The sequence below is a fragment of the Anabrus simplex genome, chromosome 4 (assembly GCF_040414725.1).
Source record: "Anabrus simplex isolate iqAnaSimp1 chromosome 4, ASM4041472v1, whole genome shotgun sequence".
Lineage (NCBI taxonomy): Eukaryota > Metazoa > Arthropoda > Insecta > Orthoptera > Tettigoniidae > Anabrus > Anabrus simplex.
This window is the reverse complement of record NC_090268.1, coordinates 227,476,136-227,493,400: the sequence shown is the minus strand read 5'-3', so window position 1 is coordinate 227,493,400 and position 17,265 is coordinate 227,476,136. Positions and strand designations below refer to the sequence as shown.

Sequence of the window (17,265 nt, the reverse complement as noted above, 5' to 3'; positions counted from 1 at the left end):
CTCCATCTGACCACGAATGAACACGTAACAAATGTATGTTCATGCAGCTCTATATCCCCTGAAACGTCACACGAATTCTTTTCCTCAAAAACTTAAATTAAAATTAATCCAAGCACTACTATTCCCAATTTTAGACTACTGTGATACGGTACCAGGAGCGGTTTCTCCATAAGGTTGCAGGTTTGCGCTACCCCCATTGATTTTTTATTTTTATTTTAGGTAAAGTTTTATAATTTGGATTACTCAACTAGGTACTGTATTTTCATTCAACAAGACAAACCTTTCAAGAGCTTGAAAGAGCAAACATTGACTACAGGAGACTACAAGCCGGTACTCTTAGATGTTCACTGCAGGAGCTGAAAAGTTTGCAACAGTCAACCTGTGGTAGGATGAAACATGGGCTGCCAGAGGCGTGCACGGGGAGAGGTAAAGATAGGCGTGGATTCTTATACATTGCTTAAATTGAGGTTTATCAACCTGGCTCCTCCTACCACGGCCGACTTGATGCGTCGCTCTAGCTAGCTCCTTGCAGTGCAGCGAGGGATCTAGTCGGCCGTGCTCCTACGTAACCAACTACTGTACAGTAGAATTCCATTAGTCCGGCATCCAGCAGTCCGGAACGCCCGATGGTCCGGCACCATACCAGGATTTTTTATGTTAATTTTTATACATTTGTGACGGTTAAAGCGCACAGCGCGGTTCGAAATCACAAGGAAGTGCCCACTACGCGTCTGCTATTGTTAGACGCAATCTGCATTGTTGGCTGTCACAACACACAGGTTCAGTACATTGTTTTGATTGCGAGCACTTTTAGCTGCAGTATTTTTTCTTGCGATCTAGGATCCGTATTACAGTAGTGCAGTAGTTTAGTGAACATACATATCAAAGTGCGTTGTGGAAGTTTTCTTGGTATGTAAGCAGTGACAATGTACTCGAAACCGAAACCTTCTTCAAGTTCCAAATCAGGAGATAAACGTAAGCACGTAACTCTGACCATCAACCAGAAACTGGAAATTATCAAACGCCTGGAGGAAGGTGAAAATAGAAATATTTTGTTGAATTAATTTAAAATTGGCTCGTCGACCATTTACGACATAAAAAAACAAAAAAATATTTTACTGCAAAACGCCGTGTTACAGCTGTTTTCGCTGTACGCCTTAACCTATATCCTAGTAAGAGGTACCGCCCGTTAGTCCGGCATTTTCGGTAATCCGGCACCGGGCCGGTCCCGAACGTGCCGGACTATCGGACTTCTACTGTACTAGCAAAGTCGCTAGAGACCGTTGGCGCTCAATGTGAGAGTCTGTTATATAACAGGGATGTCACCTAGCGACATTGGATGGAAGTTCATCTGCTGGATATATAATGAATGGCTTTAAATTTGAAAATAAATACCGCCATTTCTTTTAGCATAGTCGTGAACTTCGTTATGTGCGTACAAGCTACGTAGCTTATTGATTTCACTGTGTAAACAATCGTGTCAGCGTGTGTGTTTTTATTGCTGTGCGTTTTTATCAGTTAGTGGTATTTTGCCAGATCATGAATTCAGTGCAGTCTTTAATGTCTGGGCCGTTTCCGCAACGGACTGCCGAAGAAAAATCCGAGGTGAAACGAATCGGTAGGCCTACGCGACGTTTAATTTCGAAACCAGATACAATACCGGAATTAGCCTACCTCAAAGTGTTTCATTTCAATATGGTAAAGGAGTTCTTAAATGAAAAAAATGTTACTGGGTTGTAGTAATATTCCTGAAAATAGAAATGTAAAATGTTTGTTTTACTTTTAATAATGAAAAGTATTGTTGATGTACCTGGATTTGAAAATTAGCCTGTAACCATATTATATTAATGGTAAAAATTGTGCACCACTGAACTTTTAAACCACCAGCCGCCACTGTACGGTACTAGTCAATCTAAATGCTGAACAAGCTTGGAGACTTCAGCGAGCACAAAACTCATGCATACGATATGCCTTCCAACTGCGACATGACGCTCATGTTACACCAATTTTCAAAATATTGGGATGGCTACGTATAAATGAACGAAGGAATTTTCACCTAATGACACTTGTTTACCAAGTGCTCTCGACGAACACTATCTCTCTTCTAATTTTCGTTTCCTTTCCTCATTCCATGAAATTAGTACCCGTTCTGGTTCCCTACTTGAAATTCCACTATAAGTCGAACGAATTCCTACAATCATTCCTTTTTAGTTACTGCATCGAGACTCTGGAATACACTCCCAACGGACATTCGGCACCTTACTTCTTCTCATAAATTCAAATCTGCCTGCCGAAAGTTTTCCTGGGAACATAAAACTGAGTTGTGTGAGTCATTGTGTGTATGTTGTGTGAATGGGGTTTCTTCATTTATTATTATTATTATTATTATTATTATTATTATTATTATTATTATTATTATTATTATTATTATTATTATTATTATTATTGTCACATTAATTGCTGTACTGATATATAGACCTAACTTAGTCTTAGAATTATCTGTCCGTAGTATTATTTCTTTATAGAATTTCTATGTCTTACTTTTATGTTTAATTTTTTAAATTTTAATGTTTATAGTGGTTAAGTGTAAGAAAGGGGGCCGTGAGCCCTAACTTCGCCACAAATGTAAGTCAGGAATAAATAAATAAATAAATAAATAAATAAATAAATAAATAAATAAATAAATAAATAAATAAATAAATAAATAAATAAATAAATAAATAAATAAAAGAATCGAAAAACGCAGACTACCTGCGCCCAGTGTGGAACATTTGTTTGCCGAGAGCACATTGTTTGTTCCCGTGCTTAGTGTGCTAGACTCAGGGAAATCTCCAGTGGTGCAGATGATACAGAATGAGCGAGCTCGATAGCTGCAGTCGCTTAAGTGCGCCCAGTATCCAGTAATCGGCAGATAGTGGGTTCGAGCCCCACTGTCGGCAGCCCTGAAGATGGTTTTCCGTGGTTTCCCATTTGCACACCAGGCAAATGCTGGGGCTGTACCTTAATTAAGGCTGGTACAATTATTTGAGGATGGATAGTGAAACGTGTTTACACCTTCTTCACTTGGTAGCGCCCCATATCAGAAAGAGTGACAGTGCAATGAGACGGCCAATAACACCTCATGAACGACTCAACGTCACACTTCGTTTCCTAGCAACCGGAAGAAGTTACGAAGATCTGAAATTTTCCGCTGCAATTTCAGCCCAGTCTTTGGGAGTAATTATTCCTGAGACTTGCGCTGCAATATATAAGGTGCTCAAGAAACAGTATTTCAAAGTAAGTAAAATTTATAACTTTCTTGTACAAGGTAAAAGGAAATGTATTTCATGTTAATTTAATATAAAACAAGGTATAGTGTATGCTTAGAGTGCAATAAGGAAGAATTATATAACGGAGTGTGAAAATTAACAGTCTTCGCCCAACCAACCTAAAAACAAAAAAATATAATTAATTACACTGGGTTAAATTATATTTTAGTTGCATGATTTAATAATAATAACAATAATAATTATTTTTATCTTATTTTGTTTCAGTTTCCAACAAAAGAAGATGAATTGATATGTATTGGACAGCAGTTTGAAAGAAAATGGAATTTTCCAAATTGTCTGGGTGCGGTTGTTGGAAAACATGTAAAAATAACCCTATACCGTGTACTCTTTACTTTTGATTTTCCACAAGCACGGATTACAACGGTATAGCTGTATGAATTCCATTAGAAACGCTCGAGACATGATTCTTAAATCCGACATTATGTCCTACGAGCGAACTGCACTGTAGGAGCAATTGGTTAAAACTGACGCTAAGTCTGAAGACCCCACACACGCTCCAACTTGCTCGCCGACTTACCTGTACACGCACAGAAAAATCAGGCGCTGCCAGATTCACTTCGAGCCAAGCCTAAGACGGTACAGGGATGAAAATTCTACCACACACGGTCCATCTTACCTGTCGTCTTAGAACTGCGCAGGTAAGACGGACGCTATGGGGCCCTTTAAAGGTCATCATCAGTTCTATCGTCTTCTTAGGGATTGTCCCTCTCGCACCGATCATGAGACCCCTCACTTCTATGTCGTCCAGTTCGTATTTGTTCTTATAATACGGCACTGTAGGCTGGTAGATATCCTTCTTTTCTTGGTTCACTTCGTCTGGTTAGTCGGAGTGTGTTTCGAATCTTACTGTGGGATCTAATATATAATAATATATATCCTTTCTTCCCTTTGATTGCGATCATATCAATCCTTCTCGTGCTGCCATTTACTCCGATGCCATGGACTTCCTCATGCACTTGATATCCTTTCTCCCGGAGCGTACCGGCAATAATAGTTGTTAGTTGCCAACACCTGGAAATATGTATTGTTGGTAGGCTATTGTTTTAAAGGGAAGTACAACTGGGCAACCATCCTCTCTTAACACTTGTAATCAGAAGGAAAATGGAAGAGATCCGACACTTTGAAGGTATCGGGAAAAGAGAGGGAAGGGTCACGAAGGGCGTGAAAATGAAAGATTCCCTAGGCCTCAAAAACCTAATACAGTCGGAGACGGAAGATAATAAGGGTTGACCAAGGCAGTCGGACAGGAAACATGGTAATAATCCTGACATACCGGTACCGTACGTAAGTGGAAGCAATACCAGACTCAGTTAGGGGAACCATAGTCACCAACTCACGCTTCGGAGTTAAGAGTCCCTGATCCCCCCTTTTAGTCGCCTCTTACGATAGGCAGGGGATACCTACCGTGAATGTATTCTACCACCCCCATACGCAGTGGGTTAAGGTGGATACATTGTCATTTCCCTTTTAAAAAGGTAGATGCCAATATTAAACAGATTCTACACTTCAAATAACTATCTCTGATTCGACAAGTATTATCCAGAAGTTACAATATAAAACGCCTGTTTTAAAAAAAATCCAAAAACTCGTGATTAGTTCGTTCAAAACAAAAAAAAAACCATTAGTTTCTTTCTGATTAATACAAACAAAACCAATACTGTATTTCAGTGATAAGAGTGCTCACGAAACACCATCTTACCTTTGAATTTCAACTTAGATCAAGCATTACAGGAACATCGGTAACGGCGATAACAAGAATACGAGAGTAAGCATCTTACCCTCTTACTCCAGCATTCGCCATACCATGCCCAGGTGTATTTTTAACAGCCACGATTTACGATTAGTTTTTGGTTAGTTGCACAAAATGAAATTTCTTTTTGCCTCTCTCTCTAGTGAGCTTGTAATATCCAACATGATCTAATTATAACTGAAACAGAGCGAACGTGGCCAGAAACCTTCGATCATACCAGAAACTCTTTACTTTTCAGGAGTGTTATCATAAATCAAATGATTTACTCTTGAACATAGTTTAGTTATGATGCCAAAGGAGGCATTTCATGTGGCATCGTTTTAATGTTATTAAAATTTCAGTAAACTTTATGACTATTCATTGCATTTCATTTATATGTTGACTTCTAAGTGCATTAGTTTCCCAAAAATTAAATTTTGTGGAGGAATAAAGTCCTTCAAAAGAGCTATGCAGGATATTTTGATGTTCTTAGGTTATCGAAAAGGACAGTTGAAACACGAAATTTGTCTTCATATTTACCAAGCACATGGTTTGATACATGTGTGGTTTGTTGTTTATGTTTGTTACAGCGCGTTATTAGGCCCATTCTCTTTCTTATTAGGAGTGTTTGACTTGATTTTTCTTTTAAGGTCATCGCGCGTCATACCGAGGGATCAAAGATAAGATACGATATGATATGATATATAACTGAACGCTTTTGATAAAACTGTTTTAATATAATTTTATATTCACAATGGTTCGGTTGGGGCAGTTGTTCATTAGTAACTGTAGGAAATTAATTTTTAACGATGTGCATGTGCGTAAAGCTGCATGTTGTTCAATGTGTAAAAGATACAAATCTGATACCGGTAAACCTGTCGAACCTCCTGAACCAGAACACCCAGTATTTAAAACAATTAGGATTCTAAAAAATGATCTGAAAAGGGTAAAGTCTGTATTTAGTTCTGAAGAACAAGAGCAAGATGATTCATCTGAACAGAAGTTCCTATCGAGCCATTGTGATGTACTTGTTATTGGAGGAGGTGCAGTTGGATCCTCAATTGCTTATTGGTTAAAACAACGAGCTCCTCAAGGATTACACGTAGTCGTCGTAGAGAAAGATCCCTCGGTAATATCAAACAGTTCCAATCAGGTAACAGTACCATCCATGGTACTAGTTGGTTATTTATGAAAGTTGGTGATTTTTGATGCTTGTAGGTACTTTCGTTAACTTCTGTTTCCTTTACAGTATTCCTGTGCTTCCACCGTTTTATCTGTGGGTGGATTAAGACAGCAGTTTTCTCTGAAGGAAAACATAGAAATGTCTTTATTTGGAGCACAGTTTATCCGGAACATTAAACGTCATTTGTCTGTCGAGGGCGCTGATCCTCCAGATGTTCAGTTTGTTCCTAATGGATATTTATTCCTTGCGACAGAGGATGGAGCTGAGCAGCTACAGAAAAATGCTGATTTCCAGTGGTAGGTATTCTCTAGCGATATTAACAAGATTTTTGAAGACAGAAGCATTTTGTAGCTTAGTATTGAGTGAGCAATTTCTAGAAACTTGAATATGAGATTAATATATATTGGATGTAGATAAAAGCCATAAAATATAGAATGACAGCTTCACTGCACCATCTGGAGAGGTACCTGGGAACTGGGCTTTATTTATTGGAACATACATCTTGAATCGAGGAGAATGGTAGATATAAACAAATGATCATGCTGACATCTCTATTTTATAACTAGATCCTAGTCATATAATGTTAAACTGCAGACAAAATGAATATCATATTTTGTGTTATTTATTTTCTGTATATTTGGTAAGCAGGACATGACCCCGCCTGGCCTAACCTAACCTAACCTGTTGCTAGGGACCTGAATTCTAAAACACGCCACCGAGCTCGATAGCTGAAGTCGCCTAAGTGCGGCCAGTATCCAGTATTCGGGAGATAGTAGGTTTGAACCCCACTGTCGGCAGCCCTGAAAATGGTTTTCCGTGGTTTCCCATTTTCACACCAGGCAAATGCTGGGGCTGTACCTTAATTAAGGCCACGGCCGCTTCCTTCCCACTCCTAGCCCTTTCCCGTCCCATCGTCGCCATAAGACCTATCTGTGTCAGTGCGACGTAAAGCAACTAGCAAAAGAAAAAAGCTAAAACACGCCAACTCAAAAACTATCGTACTAAAATTTAGTTATGCACAACTTTGGGCTACTAAAGTGATAGGACATCATACTGAATCAAAATTACAGCCAACTCCTGTTCAGTACCATGCGAGATATAACCGTGAAAAATTTAGCAGAGTTCCACACCATGTCCATGTCCATGGAATTTCATTGATGACTGAGTTAGCATGATTATATGTCTGATAGAAACAGAGGGGGCAGCATGCAGTAGTAGTAGTCTTTGAAATATTTCAAATAGGCCTACTTGATTTGCCAGTAAGCGATATTTTTTATTTATGGCAGTAGTGGGTGTATCATATGGGAATACACAACCTTGGAATTGGTTTTGCAATGGTTACGGTACAAAAGCTGACCATCACCAGTTCACTTATTGGCGCCGTCAAATGCTATTAGATATATTCATTAGGGTAGAAGGAAGGAATAGGGGTGCGAAAATACTGGGTTTTCGTACTATTACCTGGCTTGGCCTAGTCTAGCCTAGCTTAACCTAACAACTTGTTGCTATTGTGTAATTAAGGACCTGAATGAATATTGTTATTTGGATAGTAAAATAACTAACGATGGCAGAAGTAAGGAGGACATAGTAAAGTGCAGACTAGCACAAGCAAAGAAGGTCTTTCTTAAGAAAAGAAATTTGCTCACTTCGAACATCGATATAGGAATTGGAAAGATGTTTTTGAAGACTTTCGTCTGGAGTGTGGCATTGTATGGAAGTATTAAATGGCGTGTGGCCTCCGGAGATGCCTGGTGCAGATCTTTCGATTTGATGACGCTGTATAGACCTGCATGTCTGTGAGGATGGGGCCCTATCTGAGATGAAATCTAATGCTGAAAATGTTTGTGACAAACACCCAGCCCCCGAGCCATGGGAATTAACTGATGAAAGTTAAAATCCCTGACCCAACTGGGAATCGAACCCAGGGCCCCTTGAACCAAAGGCCAGCATGCTAACCATTTAGTCATGGAGCCGGACATTGTATGGAAGTGAAACGTGGACGATAACTAGCTCAGAAAGAAAGAGAATAGAAGCTTTTGAAATGTGGTGTTACAGAAGAATGCTGAAGGTGAGATGGATAGATCAAATCACGAATGAACAGATACTAAATCGAGTTGTGAGAGGAGATTGATTTGGCTAAATTTGACCAAAAGAAGAGATGGAATGGTAGGACACATCTTAAGTCACCCAGGACTTGTGCAGTTGGTTTTTGAGGGAAGTGTAGGCAGTAAGAAAAGTTGGGGTAGACCAATTTATGAATATGACAAGCAGATTAGAGCAAATGTAGGATGCAGCAGTTACGAAGAAATGAAAAGGATAGCACAGGAAAGGGTGATATGAAGAGCTGCATCAAATCAGTCTATGGACTGATCACACAAACAACAATAACCTGACATACATTGAATATTGCACTATATATGACTAGGAGAGCACAACACGCTATTTTTCAGACAGAGTTCCCCTGTGATACAGGCTTCTCAATTATTGAAAGTTGCTCTACAGCATAAGTTACAAGTGGATATATTTGGTCCAATAAAAGTTTGATGATGTCCAAATAAGTGGAGCTATGGTAAAAGGCTAAGTCAACACTATAGCTACTTCGGGCAGTGGTGGCTGGGGGTTCTCAGTTCTCAGGGTTCAGTATTGGATCTCCTCAAGAAAGCTACAAAACTACATTGTAAGTCGTGCAAAAATAATTTCAATAAATTATACACTCACCTATACAAACTGCTTATAGGTTTACATAAAGTTCATTCTTCTCTCTTTCATTGCAGTAAATTTGGTAAAACCCACTACAGGCCTATCACTGACTAATTCCTTCTCAGTCAAGAGCATTGTAAGAGCAGTCAGTCTTTCCTCACTCATTGGTTTACCTAAGAAAGTCTATCCTCGTCAACGTTGAAAAGCAATGTTCAACTTGTGATGTAGCCATTGGCACTGTTACAGTGAGTTTCAGTAAATTTATTATTTCACTATGTTGTTTTGAAGCAGAAATTGAAGTAGATGTACAGAACTGGACACAGATTGAAAATATACACTCATATATAGTTTTAAGTATATTTTGCTCAATAAAAGGATAAACTTCTTGTACATTCTTCAAAATAGCAGATGGGAACTGCTTTCGTGCTTTTCAAAACTATCAGAATGAAACATATTTGCTGAAAGAAGGTGATTGGTGAACTAAAAATGTTCCCTTGCTTGGAGAATAATTGTGTCGCAAGTTTCCTAGGCTGCCATTTTCTTGCAGATGCATGTATCTGCATGTGGTCTTTTTACTGGCTCGAACATTGTATTATACACATTGGAAAGCGACTCTATTTTACTATCTCTCAACTTTTAGGGCGACATATTCAAAGTTAGCAGTTGCCTTTTTAAAATTTCACCTCAGTCTGATATTCTGTTTTGCAATTAGTTTTATAAAATATCAAAAAAATGAAATGGCGTATGGCTTTTAGTGCCGGGAGTGTCCGAGGACAAGTTTGGCTCGCCAGATGCATATCTTTCGATTTGACGCCCGTAGGCGACCTGCAAGTTGTGATGAAGATGAAATGATGATGAAGACGACACATACACCCCGTCCCCGTACCAGCAAAATTAACCAATTAAGGTTAAAACTCCCGACCCTGCCGGGAATCGAACCCAGGACCCCTGTGACCAAAGGCCAGCACGCTAACCATTTAGAAATGGAGCCAGACATAAAATATCAAGATATGGCATTCATCATCATCATTGTTGGCCAACTCCAGTTTCCCAGGTGTGGTCATCATCATCATCATCGTATGGCCTCAGCTACCGTGTGCAGACATTTCAGTTTGACGCCATCTGGCTGTCTGCTCGTCAATTTCGACGTTCTGTTTTACTCTAGGTCCCCACTAGATGGCAGACCGAGTAAACCGAAACTCTCTTGGGCGTCTATGGCTGAGATTTAATGAATTTTGTCGGGTAAACACCAAATGTGTCACCAGAGATTTTTTGCATGCCGACATCGTACGACATGGAGTGTCGAATGGACTTTTTTCCGCCCTTCAAAAATCCGACTACCTCTGCCGGGTTTGAACCCGCTATCTTGGGATCCAGAGGCCGACACTCTACCGCTGATCCACAGAGGCACGAACCCCTTCCATTTTGTTCTGTCCATAAACCATTCTTCGTTCACAATCCACTCCCAATCCTGACCTCTCTCCTCTACATCCTACTTCACTAAGTCTGTCCATTTTTCTCTAGGTCTGCCCACTGGTCTCTTTCCCCTGATTTCTCTTTCATACTCCTTGCTTGCAGACCTGTTGGCACTCATTCTTTTCACATGACCAAAGCACTTCAGTCTTGACTTTTGGACCTTCTGGAGTAAGGAGTCTTCTAGTCCTTTGTCTTCTCTGACTTTTTCATTCCTGATTTTATCCCTCCTGATCTTCTGGATCATTGTGCGTAGGAACTTCATTTCTGCTGCTTGGAGTTTCGAGTTGTCCTTTCTTGTTAATGTAGCGGTTTCCAGGCTGTATGTGAGGATAGGGGTGTAGTATGATGTATACAGTGTCATCTTGGTTTTGAGTGGTACTTGTTTATCCCATAGTAGCTGTTTTACTTCGAGGTAAAAATGTATTGCTTTGCTGATTCGACTGTTTACTTCATATTTAGCTAAGTTATTCTTGGACGTTATACTACTCAAGTACTTAAATTCTGTGGCACTGTCCAGCTTAGTGCTATTTAGCATGATTTCTGGCTGATTGTCACCCTTCTGTACCTTCAGCACCACTGTTTTAGCCTTGTTGATGTTTAATCCATATCTCTCAAACTCCTGACTCCACCCCTGCAGTCTCTCTTCTACATCTTTCTCTGAGTTACCCCAAATTACTACATCATCTGCAAATGTAAATGCTTTTAAGTCTTGTTGCCCCTTTTCTTTAGCACCTTTAATATGGTATCCATTACAATGATAAATAATAGGGGCGACAAAGCACTACCTTGTTGTACTCCCCTTTTTGTCTCAAATCAGTCTGACAGTCCAGAACCGACTTCTACACAGCTTCTGGTTTTCTCGTAAAGCACTTTAATTTTCAAATTAGACTGTCTCGAACTTTGAGCTTTCTCAGGCACTCCCAAATAAGCTCCCTTGGTATGCTATCATAGGCCTTTTCGATGTCAAGGAACAGTAGATATAAAGGCTTCTCTTTTTCCCAATGTTTTTCCATCAGCATCCTGACAGCAAATATAAGATCTGTTGTTGATCTTCCAGGCCTAAAGCCATATTGTTCCTCTTCTAAAAGTGGTTCTGCATTTTCTCGTAGTCTATTCTCTATAATTTTTTCCAGAATTTTTAATCCATGAGAGAGTAGAGTGATGCCACGGTAGTTGGTACAATTCCGTCTGCTGCCTTTCTTGAATATAGGTACAATTATACCTGTCTTCCAGTCTTCTGGGACGGTATTTTTCTGCCATACTACATTTAGGAGTCCATATTTTTACTGGGCTCTTCACTTTTTCCAGATTCTTCTCTGTTTTGAATTACATTTGATGCCTCTCCATTCAGGAGCTTGTCAAAGAAGGTCTTGAATTCTCTCCTGATTCCATCTTACTCTCGTACTACTGATCCACTGTCCTGCTCTATTGCCTTGATGTCTTCCAAGTTATTTTGCTTGTTTTTAATTACTCTGTAAAGAAGTTTCTTGTTTCCTCTACTGTCCTCTTCCAACTTTTCCACAAACTCATTCCATTTTTTCTCTTCTCTTACTATCCTCTTAGCTGTAAGTTTTTTTGCCCTATAGAGTTCCTATAGTTTAGTTATTTCTTGGCCACCTGGATCTTGTGCATCTTTTTGCTTTTCTTTGTCTAGCATCTTTTCTGCCCAATTTCTCTCTTTTATAGCCAATCTGACTCGTGTCATTCCACCAAGGTCTCTTTTTCTTTCATGGTCGATCCTGTTACTCCACACAGGTCTTTAGCTTCACCCATCAAAGTATCCTTAAAAATTTTCCATTCTTCTTCTACTGTATTCATTTCCCCTTTTGGGAAGTGTCTCTGTATCCTTATTTTATGTTCTTCCTTCAGCTTGGCTTCTTCTAATTTCCTAGTCTTCACTTTACGTTTTCTTTTTCTTTTCTTCGGGGTTGTGTTAGCCGCATGATTTAGGTCTGCAATCAATAATCTATGATCACTGTCCATACTCTCACTGGGGATGACTTTGACATCAGTTACATATTTCCCTCCTCCTTTGTTAGTGATGATATAGTCGATGAGAGACTTATGTTTTCCATCCCAGCCATGTTATCTTTTGGCTGTCTTGTTTTTGGAAGAAGGTAATTTTAATGATCAATCCATTTCTTCTGCACAAATCAAGCAGTTTTTCGCCTTCTGCATTTCTGTTCCCAAACCCATGTGGTCCAATGATTTCCTCATAACCAAGTTTGTCTGTCCCAACTTGTGCATTTAAGTCCCCAATGATGATGACATTTTCTTCATCAATTATATCTTCTAGATCTTGACAGAATTGTTCCTTCTCTTGAGCACTACATCCAACCTGTGGTGCATATACCTGCAATACCTTGTAATTTGTGGACTCCAGCTGCATAGATAATTTAATGATCCTATCATTCTTATAGGATACTTCGGTAATGGTGTCCATATCTTTTGTTATCAGGAAAGCTACACCATTTCTGGCCTCTTCCTCGTGTTCACTCCATACTAATTTGTAGCCATCTCTGAGAATCTTGCTACCTGCCTTTCTCCATTTTGTTTCACTCATTCCCAATATGGATAGATTTTTCCTCTTCATCATATCGATAAGTTCTTCAGTTTTTCCAGTCAGGGTCTAAATATTCATAGTCCCAATTCTTACATTGTTCTTTGGACATATCTGTCTTTCATCGGAGCCATGTTGGCCGTCATACCTGTCAGATCTGCTCGAAGACTTAGTCAATTTCGGTATTATTTTTTATCTCCATCCGAGGCTCGTTTGATTGTTGAAAGCAATTCGAAGACGCTACCACTGGCTTACTAGGCCTACCATGGATCTTCGTGTTGATACTTTGTTATGCACTAGATGGTCAGTGCCTGACACGCATTTCCTCATGTCAGTCAAGTCTATGGTTTACCTGCCAATAGGGCATTATTAAATAAAATAGACAGCAAAAACTGAAATGTAGTAGACCTGTGTTCCTTTGTAAGATGCAATCTCCGTGCCAGTGATAATGTACCTTGCCGAGACATTTCAATTTCTTTAACGCTTTCACTAAAGGACTCCTTGTTCTTATAAACTACTTCCAACAGTTTGTGATTTTAAATTCCACATGGTGTTAGAAGCATGGGGTACTCTTCTACCTACTATGGTGCTAAACTGCTGTTGTTATGGAGAATTCAAAGAGAAAAAATTGGGTATGTCACTGACATCTGAGAAAAATACCCAAACATCTGTATTTTGAGTAGTGACTTGAGCCAGTTTTAGATTCAAAGCATGTGCATAGCAGTGAACATATTAGGCATAACCTATTTAAAATAATCTGCAACGAAGCTTGAACACCTGCATGGCGACCACTTATTACATTTGTCCCATCATAGCTTTATTATTATTATTGCATACTAATGTACATAGATGAAGTTAAAAGGAAAATTCGCACCTGTATAGTTACTCTTTGCTATAGTCCACTATCGATCTTTCTCGTTTAGGACACATGGTTATATGGTATCGTCGCAGTGGTTGTTACACAATGCACATACACATTCATTGTTTGGTTCATGAAACGTTTTGTTTTTACAAATTTTATGGTGAAAACCATAAATTGCCAATCTTGTAATTACATTTCTAAATTCTTGATTTTCTTTTACCCATCTCCTGTCGATTATTGCATCTGTGCTATAGAAGTCCAGAGGGATTTCTTCGTGCTTCTTCTCTCTTGTCTGGATCAGTTTTGTCGCTTGCTCAGTAGATGGCAGGGATAGTTTGTAACGTGAGTCCTCGATGTAGAAGGTTTCTTTTGCCAATTCGTAAACAAGCCTGGAAGGTGTTGTTCTTGCCACTCCAAGTGCTCTTTTCAGATATCGGGCTTTTACTTTCTCCATTGACTTTAGGTCTGAAAAAGATAGGTTTTCCCATATCAATTCTAATCCGTAGGTCAGCATTGGCGATATTTTGGCATTAAATAAGATCATAGCCGTCTGGAGGGATAGACTGGTTATGTTCTTTATGTCATATATTCCTCTTATAGCAGCTGTTATTCTTTCCTTTACGTGTATCCTGAATGAATTGTGTGTTGTTTGTAGGGTGATTCCTAGATATTTACAGTAGTTTACTGTCTGCAGTTCTTTCCCTCCTAAAGTCATTTTATCGTCTGTTGCTAATCTTCCACCTTTCCGGAACACCATGTATTTTGTTTTGTTACTATTTATACTGAAGTAATTTTCTTCTGCCCAGTTATGTAAGTCGTTTAGTGCTTCATGTAATTCAAGTCTGTCTGAGGAACGTATGACCTTGTCGTCTGCATACATATATATAGATAATGAATTCGATTTTTCTAAGATCTTCACGATATCTGCAGTGGCGATGTTGAATAGGGTGGGGCTGATGGGATCCCCCTGTAGAACCCCATTTGTCTGCAGGATCTCTCTTGAAGTTGTTATTCCGTCCTTTATTTGTATTCTGTTGTTGTTGTTTGTTGTTTGAGTCATCAGTCAATAGACTGGTTCGATGCAGCTCTCCATGCCACCCTATCCTGTGCTAACCTTTTCATTTCTACATAACAACAACAACAACAACTTCATTTCCTCCGTTTGTCATGGATTCCATTTTTGCTACGAGTTTTGTCCTGATCAACAAATCAAAGGCTTTTGTGTAGTCGATGAAGACGGTTCTGAATTTGCCTTTTGGATGTCTCAGCGCTTGGTCATTGTCATTAAGAAGATTACATATGGCCTGTAAGGTGGACCTTCCTTCTCTAAAGCCAAATTGTTGGTCTGGAATCAATGGATCTATTGTCTCCGTGAGACGTTTGTTGAGTAACTTTGTATAGATTTTAAGTATGTTATTTTCAAGTGCTATACCACGGTAAGAATTCGGATTATTTGTATCCCCTGATCCCTTGTATAGGACTTTGATTGTTAACTTTCTCCAGCTATCTGGAATTTCTCCTGAGCTGAGGCATTTATTGAATAACTCTGTCCATATTTCCATTAACACTCCTGTTGATTCCTTTAACATCTCATTATAAATCCCGTCTGGTCCTGCTGCCTTTTTGTTTTTTGTGTTTTTGATTATTGTTTCAACCTCTTCTGTTGTCATTTGGGAGGTCTTTTCTTCCTCATTCGGTGTCCTATTATCATGTGATTTGTTTGTCTGTCTTTTATTTTAAATTCGAGAGAAGTAGCATTCCCAACTTTCCATTTGGATTTCATCTGATGTTCTGGTGACCTTTCTTCTGAGTGCTATGTAGGGGTCCTTGCGTGCTTCATCTGCTTCTCTTAGTGCTTCTTTTTCTATAAATTGTGATTTCTTGCTTTTCAAGAGCATCTTGTATTCCTTTCTCTTCCTAGCATATTCCTTTAGGTCATCTTTTAACATTTGTGAGTCTTGCTTTGTGTAGGGCATCTAACGTTTCTCTTCGGTGTTGGTAGCACTCAGTGTCAAACCATGGTTTCGATTTCGTTATTTTGGCTGCTACCATTGCTGCAATTATAGCATCTTGAATGGTAGTCATGGTGAGATTGATATCATTGTCTCTTAGGTGTCGCTTTGCGCTTTCTATAGCTTGTGTATTGTTTTGTAGTACTTCTAAATTTATTTTTCTTGTTGTTTTATGTGAGTCAGGAAGTGACTTTTCATCTATGTTTCTTACTAGTAGAAATCTGGTATGTATGGGGATATGTTTAGTGAGCGGTGTGTTTAAGGTATTCCATTTCCTTTTTTGGTTTTTAACTATGATCTTCTTTCCTCTATAAAAATTAAGTCTATTGTGCTTGTTCCATTGTACGCTATATAGGTTATATCTTCGGCCTTATTGATGAGTTTAAAACCTTCCTCCTGTAGAATATTCAGTATAGTTGTTGTTTTGTTATTTGGTTTGTCAATTCTGCAGTTGAAATCTCCTGCAATAATTACGTTTTCTTCTGTTCTCACTTGTGATATAGCCCCTAATACCTGCTCCGCTGTATCTTCAATTGACGTGCCATATGTAATGTACATCCCCACAACTGTAATGTCCGTGGATTTTACGATTGTCATGTTTTCTTCCTTTACTATCTCTTTAATTTTTCCTATGGTGTGTTTGAACATAAGGGATACACCTCCCTTCGGTCTGCCTAAAGCTTTTGGTTTAGCATAAGTGTGTGCTGTGTAGTATCCTGTGATGCCAAAAGGCTCTGTCAGAAAAGTTTCTGTATCTATTATTACATCTTGTCTTATCCAAATATCATCTGGTGCTGTATTAACAATACTCTTTAACCCTTCCACATTCCAAAGTAGTATGTTCAATGTCTTGCCTGTCGTCTTCTGGAATTCTCTTGAAGTCTCGTCTTTATTGTTTACGAAATCGATAAGTGCGGTAGGTTACTCCATTAGGCCAGAATTCTGGGTCAAAGACTATTTCCCGTTCTTCCATAGGTATGCCTATTTTAAACGCTTTGTTTGATCCACGTGTGGGTAATTGTTCGCATTCAATTACTTTAGTGATACCGTTGTGTGAGAGGTGTTCTTTCAGATCTTCTTCTGTGATGTCATCCTTCAGTCTCTCCACGTACACCCATGCTGTCCTGGGTGCTGCTCTTAGTTTTCATTTTTCTTTGCCTCCTGTGCCTTGTTGGGGGAGTCTTCTTGGTGATTCATATTGTCTTGTATCTCTTCTAGGAGAGGATAACCTGTGTTGGGCTGTTGTTGTAGGGTTTCCGAACTCAATCATACTCATAGCATTTTCCCTGTTGTTGTTAGTATTTTTATGTTTTGTCCATTCTTCCTCCTTGTTGGTAATAGTAGATTTTCTTTGCTTTAATCCCTGTGGGTCCTGTACTGGTTTATTCAAGACTTTTCCTAGTCCTGAAGCTAA

General features: G+C 39.1%; 1 protein-coding gene across 2 annotated transcripts in view; it reads left to right on the top strand.

Moving 5' to 3' along the window:
- Window positions 1–5,582: 5,582 nt before the first annotated feature.
- The window catches only part of LOC136871798 (FAD-dependent oxidoreductase domain-containing protein 1), an 89,773-nt gene continuing 78,090 nt past the window's right edge, over window positions 5,583–17,265 (top strand). The window contains exons 1-2 of one of the 2 annotated variants that reach the window (XM_067145396.2): window positions 5,583–6,211; window positions 6,308–6,537. In XM_067145396.2, coding sequence (XP_067001497.2) covers window positions 5,813–6,211; window positions 6,308–6,537 — 629 coding nt within the window. In that variant the 5' untranslated portion in view covers window positions 5,583–5,812. The remainder of the gene's footprint in view (window positions 6,212–6,307; window positions 6,538–17,265) is intronic. The other variant, XM_067145397.2, reaches the window with a different exon arrangement.